This window comes from Mya arenaria, chromosome 4 (genome assembly GCF_026914265.1).
Source record: "Mya arenaria isolate MELC-2E11 chromosome 4, ASM2691426v1".
NCBI lineage: Eukaryota > Metazoa > Mollusca > Bivalvia > Myida > Myidae > Mya > Mya arenaria.
In genome coordinates this window covers 11,406,742-11,430,437 of record NC_069125.1, presented here as the reverse complement: position 1 = coordinate 11,430,437, position 23,696 = coordinate 11,406,742, and the positions used below count along the sequence as shown (strand labels likewise).

Genomic DNA, 23,696 nt, shown 5'->3' with positions numbered 1-23,696 from the left:
AGGAAAGTTTTCATTCATATTGACACACTTCATTTATTTTATCTCTGTTCTTGAACCGATTCTGTCTCTTGTGTTTTGCACAAAAATATCTTGTAAAACCACTGATATAGCAGGTGCTATCAGATCAATGGTATCAACTGCCTACTCCTGTTGAACATCAACTTGGCGGAATGAAACATCCAGAATGGACATCTCTGAAATAAATAAATAGTTTTATCATCGTCCAAAAGAGGCAATTTCTGCGTAAATATCTGCAAACCAGTGATATAAGCCTGCTGACAAAAAAAATCAGATCACCGATTTTCATATCTCCATTTAAAAATTATTATTTTATGGCTAATTTTAAAAGCGTTTCTAAGGTTTAAGAAAAATGCATTAAAAATTATTTTATTTACTTAAAAATGAAAATCTGCGATTCAATGTTTTGTCAGCAGTCTTATATCACTGGTTTTCTTGCACATTTGCATAAATTGGCAGTCGAAGACAAAAAAAAGAACAGTTGTCAAAATGTTTAATCTGTGAGAGTGCAGCTTTAAAATCAGTCAGATATTTAAATAGTTACAATTTACTAGTACAATATTAATAAGCTGTTATTTTAAGACCTGCATATTTGTTTACATACAGCACAGCAGTCAGTATTTAAATGCCCTTCAAACAAAGTAGAAAGGTATCTTTTATCTTAGATTTCCTGTACGAACAGTTTGCGAATTGTTACTTTAAATTTCATTGTTTTTAGGTTGCACTTACTGCGATTATCTTGCACCATGTTAAAACTGTATCATTATGATAATGAATGAAAGTAATACACTGACTAAAGTAAATGCTTTGTGCATCCGTCAAAACAATAAACTCTGATAAAATAAAACCTGTGTGAAAAAGTACGCCTGCTCGAAGTAGGACTCGGGCCCACGACCGCTGGAACACTTGCATGACACACTTTACCTAACAAAGCTATCAGGTCATCTGGTTTACACACTCTACTCTCCACCCCATTACGTTTTAGGCATATCCAGCCACTCTAGTCCAAATGATTGTACGTTGACAGATTTTTTTATGATTTTTGGTATGGCAATTTCTTTACCTACAAATTGTTTTGTACCAAAATTGTGTAGTTATTCCAATTGGCAATTCGGTTTAAAGCATATTCAGTTGTCGAAATTAGCACAAGCCTGGAAGCCCTGCGCTGGTAATGCACCAGTCAATTGTAACCACGGCCCCCCAGGTCCCGGGAATAGCCTGGACTTTGACATTAGGTCAAGCCAACCCCGGTAAAATCCCCGACCTGCGGGGACGAACTGATGGCTAAACCCCGGCCAAATGCCCCCGCACCCCAGAGACTCTATATAAGGCACAATCTCCGCTAAATTTGGCGCTATGACAAAACCACCACGGTCACCCGGCCCTGTGGGGGCACCTGGAAAGTAAAAACACGGCCCTTTTCCCCGGCTATCCCCGGTATACCCCCGGACCTGGGGGGACTTTGGTTACAATTGACTGGTGCATAAAATGTCTTTTGGGCTTGCTCAAATTTCAAAATTTATATAGCGGGGCTTGTTCAAAAAATTGATGCCAAGCAATAGTATTAGAATTCGGGCTTGTTCATCCAAAAGTCTAATTTCGATGACTGCATATTGCGTCTATAAAATATCATAAAAACAAGAAATATTACCAGATAATGTTATTTTATATTATTATTTCCATACACAAAAAAATAATATCCAACAAATTATTATGAGTTTGATGTGTTTTCTTCATTTCATACTGTCAAAACAAAACAATATATACATGAAAGGCACCTGCAAGGCTGCGGTTCACAGTTATACAATGATCAGAACACTTCGGCCATGGCCAAGTTGTTACCATTGTATTCATGAGGTCTATCTCGAAGCTTGCCGGAGATGGCTGAGTTGTTAAGAAAATTGAAAAATATTTTAAAGTCAACTGACTGTCACGACAATCAAAATTGAATGAAAAAACCGCACAACGTTTTCCCCTTAGCAATTTCATTAGCACGATTGAACAGCCAATCAAAATTTTGACCAATGAAACTTAATGACAAAATTAACTGCAAAAAAAACGGGATGAGACAAAGTGAAAGTAGATATGTAAATCCGAATGAACCAATGAGAATATAAATGTCAAAGTATAATTAATTATTTTATATTTAAAATATGCCAATATATATATATTTTTCAAAACCCCCCTGTTTTTGCACAAACCTGTTTAGACATTAGGGATTGGAAGAATCCCGTATAACACGTCTATTATTTAAGACTACCAGCCACTCTTGCCTTTTTGCTTCTGATACAGTAAAGGAAACTTTGGTACAAAAAGTGTACCCATTGCAGGGTTCAAATCCACGATCACCGGAACACTAGTCCAGCAAACTCTACCCAACTTAGCTTGACAGGCAACTGGGTCTGGCCCACACAACCCCCCTTTTAACCTTTGAGGCAGATCCAAGCATTCTTACTGATTCCAGTAAAGTATACACTGCAGCAGAAAACATTTGTACTGATGAGTAATTATCCGGAAGTCGGTAATTGGTGTCAATGTAAACATTGACCCGACAATGATTTTAACCAACAAGCCCGTTAATTTCATCGCCAGTCAGGATGCACTTTCACAGATATACCATTTTTACAACTTTTTTATTTTTTGTCTTGGAAAGAGCAAATTTTTTGGTATATACGATGTATCTGCAAACCAATGATATATGATTGCTGACAAAAAATCAGATCGTAGATTTTCATATTTCTGTTCGAAAATTAATGTTTTATGGCTTAAACGGTTCTGTTACTAACATTTACTTTACTTCATGTAAGCCATTTCAGGCTGCCAGTGTATGGCTTATCAGTTCATATCAGTACCCCTACTTCATAGGAGATTATTGATATTATTGGAATTTTAACCCTCATGTATTACAAACCTATTTTCTTAGTATTTCTTTTGGTTTAATCAATAAGTCATCAATGTAAAGTTTATAGAGAATTAAATTTCCAATCCAGTCATATAAATTTTATTTTGTTATCTAACAAGGGTTAAGAAAATGCATAAAACATCAGTTTTTGAACTTAGGCCACAACAAATTGATCATTTGTTCTACGGATTTTGCCAAAAAAAAGTAGGAGCGAGCGAGCGAAAAAAAATTACTTTTTTTTAATTTGTGGCAAATCAGAGGCGAGCGAAGAGCGAAAAATTAAAAAAAAAAATTAAAAAGTTTATTTCTTACCAAATTTATCATACAATTATGTTAAGAAATGCTTTTTAATTACAAACAAAGGTTCTCAGTTGTAAATGAAAAGGTTTTGATTGTAACACATGAAAATCTGTCTCAATATTTAACAAATGGCAATGAGATCCAGTGCTTTACTATTAACTTAAATTTAAACATGGATATATTGTAAAGACAACATTCCTCATAGTAATGTGCAATTATTCGAGGACCAAAAAGAAAACTATTGTATTCATTCTGTAACTTACTATCACAAAAAAACATTTTAGCTTAGTAAGAGTAATTCATCATTTGAGCATTTCCAAATATTGGGTCAGGTCTAAATTTGAACCTCTTGAAGCACATGATAAAATTGTAGTGACTTTGACATTGCAGAAGATTGAAAAAGTAAATAACACAGAGAACATTTCTAAAAAAGAAACACTGTGGATTGAATTGCGGGACAACATACTTGAAGCAGTATCAAACAATTCTGCAAATGTGGCACTGGTCATTATATTAGAGCAAGTGGTGGAATAAAGATGTTTCCCTTTCAAGACCTCGCCTTGACCACGAACCTATGGTGTATAGGTCCGTGCCTTAAAAAAGAATAACATGATGGCCTCCATAGCTTCTATGACCGTAAGAAACAGGCCACTTTAATAACAGGGCACTTTAATACATCTCGGTCAAAGAAAACAGTGGATTAGCACAAAGAATTGAGAAAATTAAAACATTCATTTTACTTATAAAAGGTTTCATTTTCTGATTTAACTGATGTTATTTTCAAACTGTATGTGTTATGCACTAGTCAATTGTAACCCCCCCCCCCCCCACCAGGTCCGGGGAATAGCGGGGACTTTCGGTCCTGCCAACCCCGGGTAAATCCACCGCATTCACCCGGCACTGTGGGGCCACCTGGAAGGTTAAAACACGGTTCATTTACCCGGCTATCCCCGGACCTGAGGGGGTTGGAGGGGGGCGTGGTTACAATTGACTGGTGCATAAATACAGAATGTTTCTAAAACATTTACAAGTCCTACTATTTTTATCTGTTTAAAACAATTATGAGTATATAAAAACTGAAAAATGCATTTAAGAATTTAAAAAAATAACTCACGAAAACATGTTCAATGGTTGTACCGTAAGTTGTCTGTCCGTGTATTTTAATCTAAATTTTGAGTACAAAACAATAAATTACTTAAAACACACATAAATAATTATTGCCTTCGACGCTGTGAAACTGTTGTTGTTTACTGAAGACTATAATCCATTGACTATGACACTGATTTTCACTTAAAACGTGTATTTTACATTACAAATACAGAAAGTAACCTGAAAATTAATACCGGAAATGAATAACAACGGTGCGTCCTGCAAAATATTCCCAACAAAAAAAAGACTGTCAACAAATATCGGCTATTTTGCGGTTACCCGGACCTTATTTTGTCCTGACACGAGGAAATTTTGCTCATGAAGAATGTAAAGCATGGAATTACCTTCAAAAAGGCGAAGTCGACGTTGCAGGTTTAAATTCTAAGTAAAAAAAAATCAGAAAATAGAAATTCAGAAGTCAACAAAAAAAAAAAATAATATGCGCGGCCAAATAGTATATGCGGGCGCAAAAAAAAAGTTTTTTAATTTTTTTTTCGTTTTTCGAATTTTAGGTGCGGCAAATCCGACGAACAAATGATCAATTTGTTGTGGCCTTATATATAAAAATCTGCCATATAATATTTTGTCAGCAGTCTTTTATAACTATAACTGATGTTTCAGAGTACTATTTACACTGCTTTTATTTTGACATTTTATTACATTGCGTTTGCATTTAATGTTTGAAAAAGTCCTCTGAATATTTTCCCCCAAAATTGAAAACACACACACTTTTTTCACCACCAAAGGGCTACATTAAGTGTGTCTTCCCCATAACTTGTAATTAACTTGTAACATAAACTATTAAAGCCCACAAAAAAAGTTAAAAAGAGAATTTGAGTTTATTATATACTAGTACCTATTATAAATCAATACAATCAATGCAATACATATCGCATAATAATGTGGATTACGGAGTGTGTTCCACTTTGCAGACGCCACATCATAACCAGTTTCACTGCGAGATGTTATAATGACATCATAAAAAACCTATATAATGATTTAGTGTGCCTTACAACTGAATGAAAACCAGGCTTATGTTAAAGGTAGTTTTGAAGTAATTACACCCCTAGAAATGAGCGAAAACTTCCTACTGGGTAAATTTTGTCCTAGGAAGTACAAAAACTTTTATCATTTTTGGGGAAATTTCCGAATGTGAAGCCTTGGAAGCTTCAGATATCGAAAACCTGGTGTCGATGTTCCTTTAGGGTCACATTTTTAATCTGGCTTGTGGCAAAATTAATTATTTGAATATAAAATTATGAAATTGGCAAGTTATAGCTGCATTTTTTTTAGTTTTAACACAATTATAGTTTTAAAAACAGTGGGAAAGATGTTGTGTTCAAGAGACTTAAACCTCCACAATCCAATGAAAATATTCCATAGTTGATGGAAAGGAAGCTCATAGGGTACAACTAATTCCAAATTCTTAATGGAAGCCATGAACAAAAGGATTATTAGTACCAGTATTGTGTCAAGATATTTTTTCAGATCTTGATTTCACTAGGTTTATGCCTTGTGAAATCTGGATCTGAAATATTTTAATTTAGATGAAAACAGCCTCCCAGATCAAAACACAGTACAAATAAAAATTTGATATTCCACCTCCATAATCAGTGTCTATACTAAGATGCACAATTTCAGGATTCACCCTACTGATCAAATATCGCTCATATATTTGAAACATGTGTAACGGTCTGCTGTAGCCGGCGGATGTGTGTTCATAATAACATTCCGTTATAAACGGAAGTACGTTCTTAGTACGTATGTTAACTTGGTTGGTAATATGCAAATTAGCTGTGTGAATAGAGAATTTAGTGTATATAAAGACCAGTGGACCCCTTCAGAGTCGAGCATTGCTTTTTTCTGAAGGGATCTGTTGGTGTTTGTTGGTCTCACACGTTACACATGTGTGTGAAAATACTGAAGACAAACTTAAAACCGGTAAATTTCTATATAATTTTGTTTACATTCATTTACTTATTGATATATAAAACTCTGATTGTTCGGAACTTTGTTTTCGCTAACGCTTGGAGTTAACCCATAATGCATATGGTATTTTCCACAATGCTTTTGGATGCATCAGGTATTCCAGGACAGTAAGAAAAAAGTGTATCAATATATCGCTTAATTTCAGTGATTTTCAGAACAATCAGTTCAATATTTTAGCTTATATGAGTTTCTTTATTTTATATTCCAGATTTTGATGATGGATTACACTTAGAGAAACATTTTCGACAGAAATGGCTGCCAACCTGCTGACTGTTGCTAAGGATGATGAGTGTCCATGGCAACCAGAGATAGTTGACTCCAAGACTGATGTGGTATTTGTCTTCTGCTAATCTTATGTCCTGAACTTAAACTAATCTACATGCTCAGTCTGTCTTATCAATGGAATCATACAATTACATATACAGCAAAATATCATCATACCGCATTCACTTCTCAACTAGGGGTTTAGAGTTTAATTTCCGTCATGGGAACGTGTGAGTTTGGATGATGGGTGCCAAGCCAGCCAAGTGGGTTTTCTCAGGTTTCCTCCACAACTCTAGACCACCCTCTCGCGCAACATCGTGCCAACAAAAGTGACTTTACAGTGCTCTAGCTAGGCCTAAATAGCAAGGTGGGACACCGGCTGCCCTTTTCCAGCACCGTGCTGCCTCTTTACTACACTCTGCTGTGCCCTTTTGTTTGACCGAATCAATTTTCAGAAATAAGTAAAAATATTAAATATACATGATTAGGTGACTAAAGTTAAAATCACAGCTAAGGTATTCATAACAAACTATTATTATTGGAAAGAAGTTACAACACATACACAAAAGAAATTGAACATTGACCCATGCAAGTGCCCCATTAAAGCCCGTGTAATGAACATCACAAGTGCCCTTTTTGACCTAGCAAACCCTTGCCTTGAGCACTGCTAATATAACTTTCTTCAGTCATTGTAAAATAAGTATAACTAAAACTAAAATATCAAGTATTTGGGTTTTGTAAGGTATTATCAAAAATGGCATTGAATTCTTACCCTTATGAAAAAATACATAATATAGGGATTTTGAGTCAAAATGGTGCTTGTACTATATGATTTGTAAGAGGTTCCCATAGTGTATAACATCCATATAAATAATGATGTTGTTGATGTTTTCAAAACATAAACCATTGAGTATTAAGAAATAATACGATGAAATAGGAAACTTCATTTAAATGTGAACTTATGCATCAAAGCTAAGAAAATGTTTAACAAGTAATGATAAAATACTGGTACGGCATTTTCAAAAATAATTATATACTCATTTTTTTTACAATTTTCCAAGCATTTATACATTGTCCAAAACTTGTTTGGTGAAAAATAGCATTGGATTTCAATATCTTCAAGTTAAGTTAACAGGTATATATGTAAAAACAGCATTTCCGTTGATAAAATGGCTCTTGGGACAAAAAAAGAAGAAACAAATACTCTTTTACTCTCAAATGCTTGCTTTTGGTAGTTAGTATTGACACTCCAGTTTGCTTCAAATTTGAAGTCTGGAGAGCCTTCAAAAGCCTGTTTTGCTTCTGCAGCAGTGTACTTCACCCTTTTTGATGCCCATTGAGGGCCGTCCCCAAAACCCCGTCAGCGAAATGGTTTCAGCCCTTCAGCTGCCCGGGCAATCACATCACTGTTATCTATATATACATGTATACATAGATATATATGTATGTTGTTGCAGCCCTTCTTATCAGATATCAAAACCAAATAACAGTAGGTTTTTGTTTTGTTCTTTAAGACATTGGAACCTATGGACAGCATTCTGGAAGAGTCCAGTAGTGTGTTACCAGGGGCTGTTGCCACGGTGATGTCCGATGGCGGGGTTAGTCCTGGAACATCAGGACCTCAAATACTGGAGGCTTGTGCAGAGGCGATGATACAACACTCCATAGAAGGTAAACATGAGAATGGAGGAATGGATCATAGTTTTGGTGTTTCCTTGTAGTATGATCACTCACGCATTATTCTGCAAATCATTTGCTAAGGTGCTTCTTGGGAAATTTGCAAAATCATGAGAGACGTTCTTACTGCATGAATACACATATTCTTGTATTCACATCTTACTCCACATGTTTGAATTGTTTTTAGTATCATATATAAACTTATTTCAAGTAAAATTTAGGAGTGAAGTCTGTAATTGCCATCTTTCTTATGTGAAAAGAAATGGCAGATATTCAAAATGTCACTTATCATTGGTCAAATGATGTCACACTTGTCCTATCAGAGCGCAACAATGAATTGAAAAATGACTTTCTTAATAACACTGACAAATTTCGTGCAAACTGAGTGTCAATTTTTATAGAAAAGTCTAGGGCAATGTTATTATGAATGTTGATTAAGACAACAGATTAGCCAAAAATTTTAGAAGGTGATATTTTCAAATATAATATAATAATATCAAATCAAGGTACGGTATATTTCACTCAATCTGATTTTAAAGTGACATACCTGAAAATTTAGGATGCTTTTTTCAGTATTAGAAAGTGACATAAATTATGTTGGTATTTGGAAATTTTTCTTGAGTAGGATTTGAAAATGACTACCTTGATAATATTTTGCTCATATATTTTTATTAATTCCATTTTAAATATTTGAGAGTGGCATACCTTGATTTGCATAACATATTCTGTCTAATTTTAGAAATGGAAAGTGACATAACTCCTCCTCTGTGGGCTGCTACAGAATCTTCCCAGATTGTCATGGAAACCGGCAGCCAATCAGATTCACATGCAGGTGCTTGATTTCAGTATATTTGCTAAATAGATAAATTAGGATGACATTATATTTATAAACTAATTTGCAGCCATTTTTTGTTTTAGGGGGAGAGGGGACAAGCTGTTTTATGGCTGATATAAGTTACATACCCCATGCCAGAAAGTATATGTTATCCAAATTTAAATGTAAACTTTCAAAATAAATTTTATCAAAAATGACAACGTAAGAGACTTTTCTCAAAAAAAGCAATAGTGGATTAATTAATTGCTAATATTTATATGTGAAAATCCCAAAATCTTCATGAACGCTGAATTGGTTGAAATCAAATTAATGTCAAGGTAGTAAGTTTCTCAAAGTAGGAAGAAGTATGATTATGTGGGTTATACATTGTAAGGTCTATCCCAAGGTTAAACATACCTGTGAATAGTAGATTGTAGATTTTCCAAGCACTTTTAGAGATACTTCAGACAAGATTTCAGTTTACAAGTTTGCATGCAGAATTGTTGATGCTTAAGTCTTAAGTTTGGGAACTGTAAAATTACATTGAAGTAACAAATAAATTATACTTAATCTTATTAACAATCATTATTTATTTCTGCACTCTGTGATGTGTCAAAGAGATGATGTTTTCTCTCTTTTTCCAGGCTTTGTCAGACCAGGTTCCCACAATAGTCCCCAGGTTTCTGCGATTTTAACCCAAAATATTGCGTATTGTGATGACACGATTACAAGAGAAATATCGCCTGTGGTTCCCATCTCCAGCAATTTAACACCGATTGCCACAGATATCACTCACAATCCTCTATTTTGTGACATCCCCGCCTCTGCCCTGTCACCGATTGCTGGCAATATTCCAAATGCTGTCACTTACTGTGATGATGTTGTTCCGTCAGATATGGCTGCCAATTTTCGTAACTATATGACACATTTGTCACAACTGTCGCCTGAAAATGATAACAGCCGAACCCCTCTGCTGGATCCTCAATCTGGAGTTACCCGACTTCTTCCTGGGAACACTGCAAACTGGGCCGAGGAATCAGTGGATATGTGTTCCTCAGACAGTGAATCAGAACCGGATTGCGGACTTGCATGTGAATTTGGTCAGAGCAGGACACATGGTCGACAACCTGCTAGATCTCATCGTACTAGACATTCAGAGGATACCAGTTATGATTCTGTTGGGCCGAGTTTGGGACATTCGCGTCGTAACCCACATTTTCCATATGAATCGTGTTGCCTGGAGCGATACACCACGAGAAGCATGGCACGACCGATCCGAAGATCCAATGTATGATTCACTTAATCCTTATGCTCTTTTCAATCTGCCAAAATCAAGCCAAAGAGGGAAACGCAAGCAGAAAATGCACTCGTGTACGTGCCGTTTAAGGGGATCAGATCGTAGAAGTAATGATAGTGAATTGATTGGCAGGGCTAATTCTGCAAGAAACACAGGCGCATGTGGCATTCAACAGCAGGAGAATGTTGGTGGTTTTTATGGTCGGGAGAGCCCAGTTATTCAGAACTCAGGACTTACTGAAGGATTCTTGGCAAATGACCGATATGCACAAGCAGGCAATACGAGTCCACAGCCTTCTACTAGTGGGTTGGTAGGGAATCGGTTAAGTCATTCTAGAAATAATGGACACTCCAATTCCTTGCCCATTTTTTCTACCCATGAAAGTATGGATACTAATAGCGACTCTGGTGAATCGACCGATACTGACGTGAATATCATGTCTATAGATCACCAACATAAAGATCGCTCTGCAATGAATTATGATTTCAACACTAGTTGCTCAAATTGTGGACGGTCAGACTGCAAGAAACATGGTCACCATGTGGATAACCAAAGTTCCTATATTTGCAATAGTTGTCGTGAAAATTCACTTACTCATGAACATGTCGGAGTCATACGCCCTAAAGCAATAAAACTGGAATCGGGTCAAAAATACCACAAGTGTGAACCGACCCATTCCGAGTCCCGCCAAAGCAGGAGCAGACCTTTAGGGGCTGAAAACAGACATAGTTGCACATATCATGCAGAAAATCGGAGGGAATCGGTGTGTTCTCATCAAAATGACACATTTCCAACCTCGGAGAATCAAGTTCTCGAACTTCCTATGCCAAATGATTCCTTAAATCATGCACACCCTCAGGCAAGTGTGAATTCAGACAATCACTCCAATAGTCTTCGTGAAAGCGATGTGTTACCATCAAAATCAAAATCTCTTAAGGAGATTCAAAATAGTGTGATTAAGGAACATATAGGTATTGGGAAAACAAAGAAAACACAGACTGCTGAAAATGCTGGAACAATTCAGTCAAGAATTGATTTGACAGGAGCGGAAAATGAACACAGTAGAATCAAAAGTGATCAAATGAGTTTACAGCATGGTTTTGACAATCGTGGAACGAGGTCGGAATCCCCGATAGTTCCAGAAGTAAGCCTGCCATAAGCCTCTGATGATAGTGACATTGAAGTTGTGCGCATTGAGACTAACAGGTTGGTTGTATTGTTTTGAAATTTGTGTTTAGAATACCTGGAAAGACTTGAGGTATTGTCATAGCCTTGGTGTTGTTGTTGGCGTTGTCCATTCCTTTTAAGGTTTTAGATTTTACCACATATAATAACAATATAAACACAGCTTTTAAGAATAATTGAAAGTCCTATGAATTTCTTACATTTGGTAATAGCTATAATAGCTGGATTAAGCCTCAGAAATTGTTTGAACAAGTTTAACTTAACAATTGCAGACCTCCAAGAAGACGGCAGGACCTCTCTAGTCGAGCAACTGTCGTTGTTGATCTCACTGAGGGTGATTGTGATGACCCGAGTATCCTAGCAACCGCAGGTGCTCCCAATAGCCTCACTCCAACATTTGACCTTGACCTTCACCCCGACAACCGTGACCTTGACCAGCAGCTGGAGGAGAGCAGTCGCAGGTCATTGGTGTCAATGGTCAAAGATCACCCAAGGTCAATTAATAGTTGTGCAGAGGTGCGAAATTCTGAAGGAAGTTCAAGGTTACACCCTTTGGAACAAGAGTATCAGTCGTCATGGCTTACACCTTCGGGGTCCTCAAGGTCATCATCAATGAATACAGAGGAAGGTCACCCAAGGTCAAGGTCAGGAAGTATGGAGTCATGTCGTGACCTTTGTCAAGGTCACCAACACTTGCCTGCTCAGGACTTTGTGTGTCCACGGGTAAGATAAAAAAAATTGTATATTATATATTAGTCGATGAATGAAATATAAAAAAAAAAATCAGTACTACACAACTAACAATGACTTAGGCTTTGTGGTGATTGCAGCTATTATACGAAAGATATTTGCATTTTAGTAACCAAGAAATAAATTTATTTTATATTGTCAGCAGACTCTTTCGAAAAAAATCCAAAATGTTTTCGGTCCAAAATCTTATAAAATCTTCTTTCCTACAATGTATGTTTTACTCCCTTAAATATCAAACCTCAAAACATAATAAAAAAAGATAAAACAAAAATTGTGTAATGATAGCTCTTTTTTAACAGGTCATTAAATCATAATGATTTTTAAAACAAACTCGTTAATTACGCAACAACAGAGCTGTTGAGCTAAATCTTAAAATTGTTTGCTAATAAGTGACATACTAATTAAAGGATGTCATTGTTAATCCATGAAAGCAATGAAATTCCGCAATAATTAGCAAGGTGTTGACTGGGCCGTGACTGCTTGCCCTAATCATCGGATTTGTTGTCGCACCAGCAGATGCGCTTGATTTATGACAGTGACAGAATCGATTATCATGCAGGCTGCATGGGCAGTGCTTACGTCATTTTAAGAAAATATTTTCAAGAAAAAAATCGTCTCCATAAATTCGCCACTTTTGCGATTTTGTCGCAACTGGCGACAGTGGCGAGTGCCAGCAGGAACCCTGTCATTCCATAAAAGTTCTGATCTGATTACTTTGCTAAATGATCATCTAATCCAATATAAAGCAGAGACAACAGGGACAAGCCCAATTTTAATCTAACTGTTAAACATATATATGGCCTCATGTCAAATACTTACAATTCTTGGATTAAATCTAAACACCTGTTTCTGTACATTTTACTTAGAATAAAATTACTAATTCAAAAATTCCAGCATGGTCCTCCATGCAACCGGTTGAGTTGTACCCAACAACCCCTTTGTTCCCATGGCAACCAGATGAGGTCACCTGACGTCATGTGTCACCCTCTGTCACACGTCCACAGTATTGGGCATATCGAAGGTAAGATTGGAAATCTTCTACTTGAAATTGTATCTGTGCTGTACATGAATTTTGGTTACATTCTACTAAGTTGGTAAATTTGGTCTCAACCAGCACAGTAAAGGTTTATTCTCTAATTGTTTTTTAATTGACAAAAACTGACCAAAAAAGTTTTTAAAAACTCCAAATTATACGAAAGCCTGACCCACCCAATGATTTAAAAGGCTACAAAGGTATTAGATTTTTTTTTTAGTCTAATTTATTATAACCAAATAAAATAAGCTCTACGCGCCATTTTCAGGCATTTTGCTTCATTGAAACTTAAGTGACCTATTTTCAACATTATCATTAAATGCGCAACTTGTCAAGTTATGGGAATAGAGCTCCATCATCACTTGTTTCGCTTCAGGGTCAAGAGGTCATGCAGGACATAATATTGGTCACCATGACAACCATGTACATAGAACTGTATCATGTAAGTGCCGAATTGTTTTCAAATAAAAAAGGGGGCAATACTTACTAAAAGAAAAAATATCCGAAGAAATAAAAAAGCGCAAGGTATTTCTGATTTACTAAAACCACATATGCAGGGGCGTAGTTGCTTATGCCAGTAATCTAACCTGGGTGACTGACTTCCCTATACTCAGTTCTGCATTGAAACGGTTAAGCTCCTTCAAGGTTTATTTGTTTACAAATTCTGTATAAAAAGGTCATGAATTTAAAACCAAGCAAAGTATTAATTAACCAACTAACCTATGTTTACCAATGAATAATTACCAGTTGATTGAAACTAACATTACACAAATTGACTCACTTAATAAGAAGTGACTACAGCATATCTGGATTATTGCTTGAAGCTAAAACTTATCTTCTGTCAGAGTAAATTATTACTGTAATTTCATTCCTATTTTTGCAGGCACCTGCCAGAGAGGGAGCAGTGGAAGATCAGCCTCCCATGCACACAGCCGCTTGACAGCACCAGTCCCCTCATCACAGCCAAAAGAGGGCCAAGCAGTCACCTCAGCACACTCCAATATGCCAAAATCACAAAACACTACCCCCCTATCTCAGCAGTCTTCCCGGTCTGGTCATTCTATGGAGCCCGAAAGTGGTCAAGCCCCAAGCAATGCACATAAACAGCCTGCCAGTAACTCTAGCTCAAACTCGCAAGCTCCAAACAACCCCCTCCCCCCTAGCTCAGTGCCCCACCCATATCACCAATGTTTTGGTAATGTCCACTCCCACCACCCTCATCACTCAACACGGGCATGGATTGTCAACAAGCGCGCCCCACCCGGCAGTTCCACAAAGCATGCCAGGTTTTAGTGGCCCCTCAGGGCATGGCGGGGCGTCTTCTGTGCAAGCCCCTAACCCCAACATCCACCTTACCAATCATGGCTCTCATCCAACCCACCCCCATACCAATCATCCAAACCACCCTCCCCATCCAGCTCATCAAGGGCACCACCCCCACTAAACTCACCCCCACTCACATACCCAAGGCAGCCCCGCTCCCACCCCACGGCAGAGAGCCCATATACACCACCACCATTACCACCCAGCTCCCTTCCACATTCCCCCAAGTCCATTCCCCACATTTCACAACCAGGGTAGACACCATATCGTCAGGCCCATACATCAGGTAAAATTGTCTCTAGTTATTGTTTTATATTTTTTTAAAGTTAACTGGTTTCTTTTGATTGTAACTTTTGTTGTTTTTTATATTGACACTCAAGTTTTCTTCAAATTTGAAGTCAAGAGAGCTTCTCAAAAGCCAGTTTTGCTTCGGCAACAGGGTGCTTCATCCCCTTTGGGTGCCTAAAGCACAGCCAAACCCTATTGCAAAAAATAGTTTGAGCCAATCAGCTGTCAGGTCAATCACATCCCTGTTTAGGTTGTCTGCCTTTAACAGTAGTGGATTGAAATATTTCAGAATGCTTTCATGGTTGTCAGAATGCAAAAACTTGAATTCATCTGCTATTGTGCGTTTTTAGCTGGTCTGTTTTTCGAAGAATTATAATTGAGGTATTTTCATAGCTTTTGTATTGTAATCATTGGTTTCTGTGCTGTCTAGAGAAACAATAATGTTTACTATAATAAAAAAAATCTGCAAAGAAAGTGGGCGTAATTATGACTTAATCTGATACTACTGGCTAAAATATGTGTTCAGTAATACCCCTCTGACCAACTTGAACCAGTGCTTCAATTATGTATACAACCTACCATGTGTTCTATCAGGTGCCAGCTCCTCATCCCCACCAGCATCAACAGTTACCTCCTCACCAGGACAACCTTAGAATGCTAGACCTGCTCAGAGCTCAATTTCAGCATGCACAACTTGTGCAGGGCTCAAACCTTCTGCAGGTAATATAAAAGTTGTGTGAAGCCTTACTTTAAGTCACCAATGTGTTGTGTAGCCTTCCCAACCAGGGCAAGCTTAGAATGCTTATCCTCCTGAGCTCAATTTCAACATACAGAAATTATGCAGGGCTCTAACCTTCTACAGATAATCTTAAAGTGGTGTGTAGCATTACTATAAGTCAATGATAAGTGGTTTGTAGCCTTCCCCACCAGGACAACCTACGAATGATAGACCTGCTCAGAACTCAATTAGAACATGCACAACTTGTGCATGGCTCAAACCATCTGCAGGTAATCTTTTAGTGGTATGTAGCCTTGTTGTTTTACACTGTTTTTCTAGTTATCAACTACAATACTGTAGCTTTAGGTCATCAATCAGTGTAGTGTAACCCTACTTATAAGGACATATCTATGATATTGGTTTAATGGTGTGATACCTTGCCTTCATGTGAAGTTTAGTGTTGTCTTACTGCAATCACAAAAATAGTGTGATATTGCCATGTGGCACACAATTGGCAACTGTTGCACTGCATTGTCTTCTCCAGATTCCACCACACTCGCTTGTTGAGACACAGCCGCCAATGGCCCACAGCCAGACAAGCTGTAGCCTGGACAGCGCCCCCAGACCTCCAGCCAACAATCAGCACCCCCAGAGGTAGATATCATGGGACTTACGGTCACTTACCATTAAATCATTTGTTTGAGGGAAGGATTCACATGGACACATAGACTTGAAAAGTACTTGAATTTTAGGCTGCTGGATGAAATCCTTATATTTGCAAACAACTCCTTTTAACAACTTTACTTTTACTTTTGCCTTGAGAACTGCTTGAAAAGTGCTTGTATTTTTGGAAATAGTCCTTTCTTTGTTCTGCTCCAATAGAAGGGTCTGAAGTAAAAATGGTTCATAAGTACAAACTCTTTTGATGTAAGTGGACGCTAAGCTAGTAACTAGTATTTTCATTAATTGCTATTATTGATAGTTTTTGAAAATATGAGTTATTTTTATATTTTCTTTTTTAAAATAGTCCTTGGAAATCAAAAAAGGCCCTTCAAAACTCGACTTGTTTGCCAGTCTTGCTCTATGAACCCTGAATTTTAAATCATCAGAACTGGTAATTTCCAATAATGTCATGGTTTCCAGTATTTCCCTCATGCCACACGTCCAAGTATTTTTCCAGTCATGACACACATATCCTAGTATTTCCCGTCATACCAAATGTCCCAGGTTTCCCATCATGCAACATGTTCCAGTAGTTCCCATCATGTCACATGTTCCAGTATTTCCCATCATGCCACATCATCCAGTATTTCCTGTCATGCCATCTTTACTTGTTTTGTGAAACATGCCACATGTTCCATTAATTTCCTCATGTTTCAGTATTTTCCATCAAACCTTTTGTTGTAATATTTCCAACCATTCTACATTTTTGTGTGTTTTGAAAGATGCCACAATTTTCAAAAGGCAATATGTCCGTGTATTCCTGTCATGCCATATTTTCATGTGTTTTCAAAGAGTGTGTTTTCCAATTTTTCAACATGTTCCAGTTCTTACCATAATGCCACCATTTCATGGGTTTTCAAGTATGCCACATTATCCAGTATTTCCCATCTTTTGAGATGTTCAAGTAATTCCCATTAAACCATGTGTTCAAGTATTTCCCATCTGTATTGCAGCACGCCACAGGGGCAACACCAGCACCTCCATCACCACCTGCACCACTACCACCATGCCGGCGTGCCCAGGCTCCGCCACTTTGCTGCAGTCCCTGGAGTGCACCACGGGGTACCAGTTATTGTGAGCAGTTTTATCTTTCTGTCAAATTACTGTTCATTTTCATGGATTTGTTTTATAGAAACTGAAGGACAAATTAATGATTTTTTTATTTAAACAAAATATCAGATCAAGCTTAGCAGTTTTAATTACTGCTCGGGTACTTGGCAGTACGGGGGTAATCAAAATAATTCACTATTTTAAAACTGTAATCTTTTATTTGCCTTTGATTTCTTCGTCAGAAATCAACATTTTAATCATTGATCAGGCAAATTTTGATCTATATTTAGCCAGTAACTCATGTTTCTTATAATAGGGACGATCCCCAAAGTGTTCTATATATAGCTTTTTACACAATTTTCTATTTATAGCAATCATTCCCAGAGTGCCGGATTACAGTTTTTAAACAAAATGTTGATCCGTATTCAGCCGATTGAATTTGTTTCTATTTATAGCGACCATTCCCAGAGTTCCCTGCTGTGCCTGATTTCCAAACATTCCCTCCAGTTCCTCCTTCATTTGGCATGTTGCCAAGAAATGTCCAGATGCGGCTACAGCTTGGAAGAATGATGTTTAACCCACACAGGCCTCCAACTTATGAGGTACTTGTTATTAAACTTTCTCATTAAAGGTACACTCATTATTAGTAGGGTGAGACATGATAATGAATTTGTGCGAAATGCGATCACAACATTTGTTTTTTGATAGAACATCATCAGAAGTTTAAGTAAGAGATGTATTGTTAACAATTAATTAAAAAAAAATATGACAGGACATGCCCTTGTTTTCCAAAGGGCAGTAGTAATGCTGTTGAAATTAATGATTTTAGGCTAGGATTTACTAAAATAAATGTTAATGTCTATGTCTTGTTAAATTGCCACTGCTAGTTAATGTTGCTATGTTACTGTTATGTTGATGTCAATGCTGTGTTAACATTATTGAACATTATGTTACAGGAATTGCTTCATCTGGAGGAGAGACTGGGCAATGTTAATAGAGGAGCCAGTCAGGATGTCATAGAACAGTACACACTGCCACACAAATATAAGAAAGTACGAGTATTAATTGTTTAATATTTACAATTGTCTGGTGTATTTTTAGCTTGCCTTTGTTGTTGTTTTCATTGAAATAACCAAGGTTTTGTTATAGCTGTTTTGTCATTTTCAGCAGTTGCATTTTCATGGTGCAAAAACTTTACTAATTGGCCATACCTCAAATGCAGTTATAGTTATCAGTATGAAACTTGGTACACACAACCATTTTGGTAGACTTTCTCAAATATTTGTTGAATTTTGCTCCAGGATGTTATCAGATATTGGGCCAATTGTTCAGAACTTTTTTAACTTTCAAATCTTTATTGCTCTGGAAGTTTAATGGATACATTTGTGATCAGCAGTATTTTAAAGCAAAATTTGACACAGGGTTTCAGATGTACTAAATGTTTTATTTTTTTAAACACTGAGGACAACATCAAATAAATCAAGGGTTAAAACTTTACAACAATCTTCCTAACCACGTTGTTAACATTAACAATATTCTGAACATTCTGCCAATGAAGTTGTGTGTTGGTATCTGCTTCATATGTTCAAGTTTAATAAGAGAAAATAAATGTTTATTTTGAATGAACTGGAAAGTCTATGATGTTCTTAAAACACATAAGAATTTATTCAGTTCCTTACTCATTGGTCAATTTTAGATTTAGATGAATCCTTATTGGTCCATTTGAATATGGGCTGAATGCTGATTGGTTGATTATAAATACAAATTCATTTGTTCATTGAGTCAATCTTTACATGCACCTTGTGTTGTAGGTCATTAATTTAATATTTTTTTCAAGTGGATAGTTTCAATTTTAACAATTAACACCTGAACCAATATATTCTAGCACCCAAATATATTAGCAATAAATTACAAGTTAATACTTGTAAAATTAATGATTCTCAACCTCTTTAACAATAAATATTATTTTTATTTGCAACCTGTTATCATGTACTTCTACAAATAGTGTTTTGTAACGACTGTATCATAAAATTATAATATTGATTTTTTCATACATGTAAAATAAGTGTTTCGTAACCTCTTACTCACTAAATCACTTTTTCAGGTGAAGATTATCAATGAAGATGAGGAAGATGACTCCAACCATATGGAGAAATGCACGATCTGTCTTAGTGAGTTTGAAAATGACGAGGATGTCAGGTCAGTCATTTTTGTCTGTTTTTGTTCATTAGCTTTTCTTGGGGGAGGGGTTTCAAAGGAAAACAGTTGAGGTATTGCCGAGGCATTGGCACTGGTGTTGATGGTGCAAAAAGTTTGAAAATATCCTTGGCCTATTGTCAGCAGGGGTTTGCATTCATTCAAAATAAATCCAGGTATTATAACAGCTTTGGTGTTTGCGGAGTCTGTGTTTAAAATTCTGCCATTTTTATTTTAACCAATATTTATGAAAAAAACTTAACAGGACACTTTAACAATGATTTATTTTCTAATTTTACACAATCACAACATTAAAAAAACAACACTTTTTTATCATATTCCTCTATAACCATTTGTCACCTACTGAAAAAGATGTAACACAATATAAAGATCAGTTCTGTTCTATAAAGATAGGGTTAAGGACTGGGGGTTTTCTTGGACATTTGTTCATTTGGTAAATTTTAACATGAATTAATGGCTAAAAGTGGTCTTGTGGTAAATCTTCCTATCACCCACAAGGTTTTGGGCTCGATCTCCACCAGGGGAACATTATCTTGGCCTTTCAAAAAGGACTTGGAACAGTTTTAATTTGTATAATCATTCAAATAATAACATTTTTCAGGAGACTGCCATTTATGCACCTTTTCCACATTGTGTGTGTGGATCAATGGCTGGGAATGAACAAGAAATGTCCGATATGTCGGGTAGACATTGAAGTGGGCTCCAAGGACCATACAGGAGCTACTGGGGGTTCTTCTGAGTGCTGATTGGTGGATTTAAACTGGAGCTGAACTCTGATTAATGGATTTAAACTGGAGTTAAATGCTGATTGGTGGATTTGAACTGGAGCCTAGTGCTGATAGGAGCTGAATGCTGACTAGTAGATTTGAACCTGGGCTGAATGTTAATGAGTTGAATTTAAATTGAGCAGAGCTCTAATTGGCAAATTCGAATATGACCAGTATGTAGTTTATTGATGTGAAATTAAGCTGATTGTTAATTGGCTGATTTTGCATTTAACAAATGATTTGTTGATTGCAAATTTATTTGAATAATGATTGGTTGTTTTGAAGTTTGGTTGTTGGTTTACTGATTGGTTGATTTTAACTTGCAGATGTGAGACTCAACACGATTAGAATATATGAATGTTGCTTATCTCCTAATAGATGATTATTGCATTAGTATTTTATGGAATTTTTCTTAGAGAAAAATACAATAAACTGTAAAAAACAAAACAAAAAACAATATGGCATTGTTTGCTTTTCAATGTAAATTCTGTATTCTCAAAGTTATTTGTTAGAAAGGAATTATTGTGTTAGTGCTTTAATATCTTGCTCTGGGAGAGGTGGTGTAAACATAAGCTGAACGCTGATTGGTTGGTTCTATATTGAATTGCTTGCTTATTGGTTGGTTTGAACTCGGAATGTTTTCTGATTGGTCCATTTAAATTGGTTTTGTTAGAAAATTTAAAAAGTTTTGGGGGCATTTTTTCAATATAAGAGGGGTTGCGAAACACTTTTTGTACGGGTATGTGTAAGTGTGGGTTTGTGCATTACGCCATCCAGGTATGTGTACATTGTTCACATTTAAAATTTGCTAATTCCAAGACAAAAAATAAAAAAGTTGGAAAAACGGTAAATCTGTGAGAGTGCAGCTTGGAAATCATTGTGTCCAATATTAGAGTATGTTTGCATTGTTTTTATAAAGCATTAATTTTTAGATCAGAACAGTTTCCAATAGACAGAGCAAGTTACCATACAATAAGTAGCTTGTGGATAAATTGCAATACCATTTCAATATACAGTCGAAACCTGTTAGCTCAATATCCCTTGGCTAAATTTCTTCAATGGCTCAAACTTTTTACTCTTTGTAAGCATTCCCTCTTGGCATGATATTCGCGAGGCTTGAAGTAATATGGCTGGTCCCTGGGATATCGAACCAATGGGTTGCAATATTATATATTTATGAATCCTACTTATTGCACGGTAAGCTTAACAATATTGTACAAAATAAACTGAGAAGCCCAATTCTAGTGATCAAAATTATAAATAACTTGTGGTTTGAATACTTTTAAAAAGGTCAGGTACTGGATGCAGTAACTATTACAGTTACATAAGTTAATAGACAATGATTTATATGCTAAAAGCAGGGATGATTACGTCAAAACTTAATGCTGAAAGTAGGATTGAGAGACTATTGTACAGTTATAAAGATATTTATTTTCTGGAAATTGTATTTCAAATAGAAATACCTTGAAATACATATAAATGCCTTAGATAAAAGGGTTCTAAACCCCTTAACCCTTCTTTGGGCCTTTTTAGAATTGGAATTGTTGGTAAGTATGATTTATACTACTGGGTCTAAACGTATATGATGTATATAATTGTCTTCGATTCAGTTTTGAAAGCTGATGACCATCATTGATAACATCGTCTTAATATTTTGTTTCAGTGCCTGACCCTACTGATAACAAACCGAGTATTCAAGAGGTCTCTGGATTTGTTGACCAATGAGCAGAGTACTCGTATTATCTTCAACTCCCTCGAAGGAAACTATGACTTATGTTTGCTGGGTACTTACTTATAGTTTATTCTAATTTATTTTTTCTCAATTGTACAGAAGGCTTGTTATGAATCAGAGTCTGTTTCCTGGGTAGTAAAGTTATGGTGTCCATTTTAAGGAGCCATGAGAAGGTACCCCTAGGGGGATCAAACCCAGTCCTCTTGGGTGCTAGGCTGACACATATACCACTAGAGCACTCTCACCTTGGTGGGAATCAAACCCGCAACAGCTTGGGTGAAAGTTGGACACCTATACCACTAGACCACTCTTACACTGGGTGGGATCTAACTAACTTAGAATTCAGCTTCATTAGCTGATACATTGTCAACGCAAAATCAAACTCGTTGAGTGTGTATCGAGTGAGTGGCAGTAGGCGGACCTTTAAACACCCGTGAAAGTTGAAATTCTTAATGATTAAGCCTAGCACTTAATGATTGCCTATCTGCAATTTCATTGGCTGAAAATGTAGGTTGTATTCTAAATTATTCTAATAATGTTGATGAAATGGTTTCAATTCCAGCGAACATGATTCATCTTGGTTACTCCGAACTCGAAGGACTTGTAGAAAATACAACCAGTTTTATGGTGAGTTCAATAGTTTGGTTTTAAAGAAAAATAAGTAATTTCACCCTAAGGCTTAACTGATATTACTAGTTGATTCTGTCATACTTGATAGTGATATAATTGTGGATTTGAACAGTGTTTTTAAGCTTTGTTTTAAATATTGACCACAATCCACAATATTTTGCATTACCGGGGTAATCACTTTATATACAAAGAAGGTAACAAACCAGTTTTGTGGGTGCCTCACAACATCTTTTTTTAGCTATGCTTATGAAAGAAATACATCAAACAGTGTTTACACTATGTTTACATTGTTTTTGTTAGATGGCATGAAAACTATTCTCATAGGAAATTGTCAATCAAGGCAGCTTTGCAGGGGATGAGATAGAAGTTTTAATGACATGTGTGCTTGAGTTTGGGTAATGATCAATGAATCCCCTTAAAGCTTTCTACAGCTTTTAACTTTGTCATTTGAAAAGCAAATTCAGTGTGATTGTTTGGGTGTTTTGTTTTCAGACAGTGCCGATGCGTTTGCTGGACAAATGTAAGCACTATGTCCAGAACAAGAGGTCCAACCTAACCCACTGGCATCCGGTACTTGGATGGTTCTCCCAAAATACCGACCATGGGTGAGTTCTGGCCCTTATTACTTGAAACATCTTAAGTCCCTTATATAGAATCTTATATCCATGGCAGCTTTATACAAGGTACCAACCATTCAACCTACTTAAAAACCAAGTAAGATAACTGTAATTTACAAATTAGGGCCCTTTACTATTTGGCTAAGAAATTCATGTTACGGTTTTGCATGTCACCACATTTAAGTCAATATTTAGCAAATACATCATGTATTTCATTGAAACTTTATTGACAGACTCCCTACCATTCAACCTT

General features: G+C 36.5%; 3 protein-coding genes across 3 annotated transcripts in view; all 3 read left to right on the top strand.

Annotated features, from left to right (window-relative positions):
- Positions 1 to 6,565: 6,565 nt before the first annotated feature.
- Positions 6,566 to 10,525, top strand: LOC128230096 (uncharacterized). The gene is made up of 4 exons (XM_052942106.1): positions 6,566 to 6,690; positions 8,137 to 8,293; positions 9,039 to 9,131; positions 9,758 to 10,525. Exons 1-4 carry the CDS (start codon positions 6,610 to 6,612, stop codon positions 10,405 to 10,407), a joined length of 981 nt encoding a protein of 326 aa, XP_052798066.1. The 5' UTR covers positions 6,566 to 6,609; the 3' UTR covers positions 10,408 to 10,525.
- LOC128230049 (E3 ubiquitin-protein ligase Arkadia-like) lies at positions 10,475 to 21,220 on the top strand. Its single transcript, XM_052942035.1, has 15 exons — positions 10,475 to 10,720; positions 11,270 to 11,381; positions 11,571 to 11,616; positions 11,868 to 12,318; positions 13,240 to 13,366; positions 13,755 to 13,820; positions 14,262 to 14,645; positions 14,848 to 14,987; positions 15,584 to 15,709; positions 16,252 to 16,361; positions 17,384 to 17,504; positions 17,936 to 18,082; positions 18,437 to 18,532; positions 19,585 to 19,679; positions 20,299 to 21,220. Exons 1-15 carry the CDS (start codon positions 10,475 to 10,477, stop codon positions 20,441 to 20,443), a joined length of 2,412 nt encoding a protein of 803 aa, XP_052797995.1. The 3' UTR covers positions 20,444 to 21,220.
- The window catches only part of LOC128230045 (ubiquitin-protein ligase E3B-like), a 17,629-nt gene continuing 15,138 nt past the window's right edge, over positions 21,206 to 23,696 (top strand). The window contains 4 exon segments of the mRNA XM_052942030.1: positions 21,206 to 21,241; positions 22,128 to 22,248; positions 22,759 to 22,823; positions 23,319 to 23,431. Coding sequence (XP_052797990.1) covers positions 21,206 to 21,241; positions 22,128 to 22,248; positions 22,759 to 22,823; positions 23,319 to 23,431 — 335 coding nt within the window.

Coding starts and splice junctions, on each gene's coding strand:
- LOC128230049 (XM_052942035.1), top strand. CDS start 10,475: ATGCACTCGTGTACGTGCCGTTTAAGGGGATCAGATCGTAGAAGTAAT. Junction 12,319..13,239: donor AGGACTTTGTGTGTCCACGG/GTAAGATAAAAA, acceptor CAAAAATTCCAG/CATGGTCCTCCATGCAACCG. Junction 13,367..13,754: donor CAGTATTGGGCATATCGAAG/GTAAGATTGGAA, acceptor GTTTCGCTTCAG/GGTCAAGAGGTCATGCAGGA.
- LOC128230096 (XM_052942106.1), top strand. CDS start 6,610: ATGGCTGCCAACCTGCTGACTGTTGCTAAGGATGATGAGTGTCCATGG. Junction 8,294..9,038: donor GATACAACACTCCATAGAAG/GTAAACATGAGA, acceptor GTCTAATTTTAG/AAATGGAAAGTGACATAACT. Junction 9,132..9,757: donor CCAATCAGATTCACATGCAG/GTGCTTGATTTC, acceptor CTCTTTTTCCAG/GCTTTGTCAGACCAGGTTCC.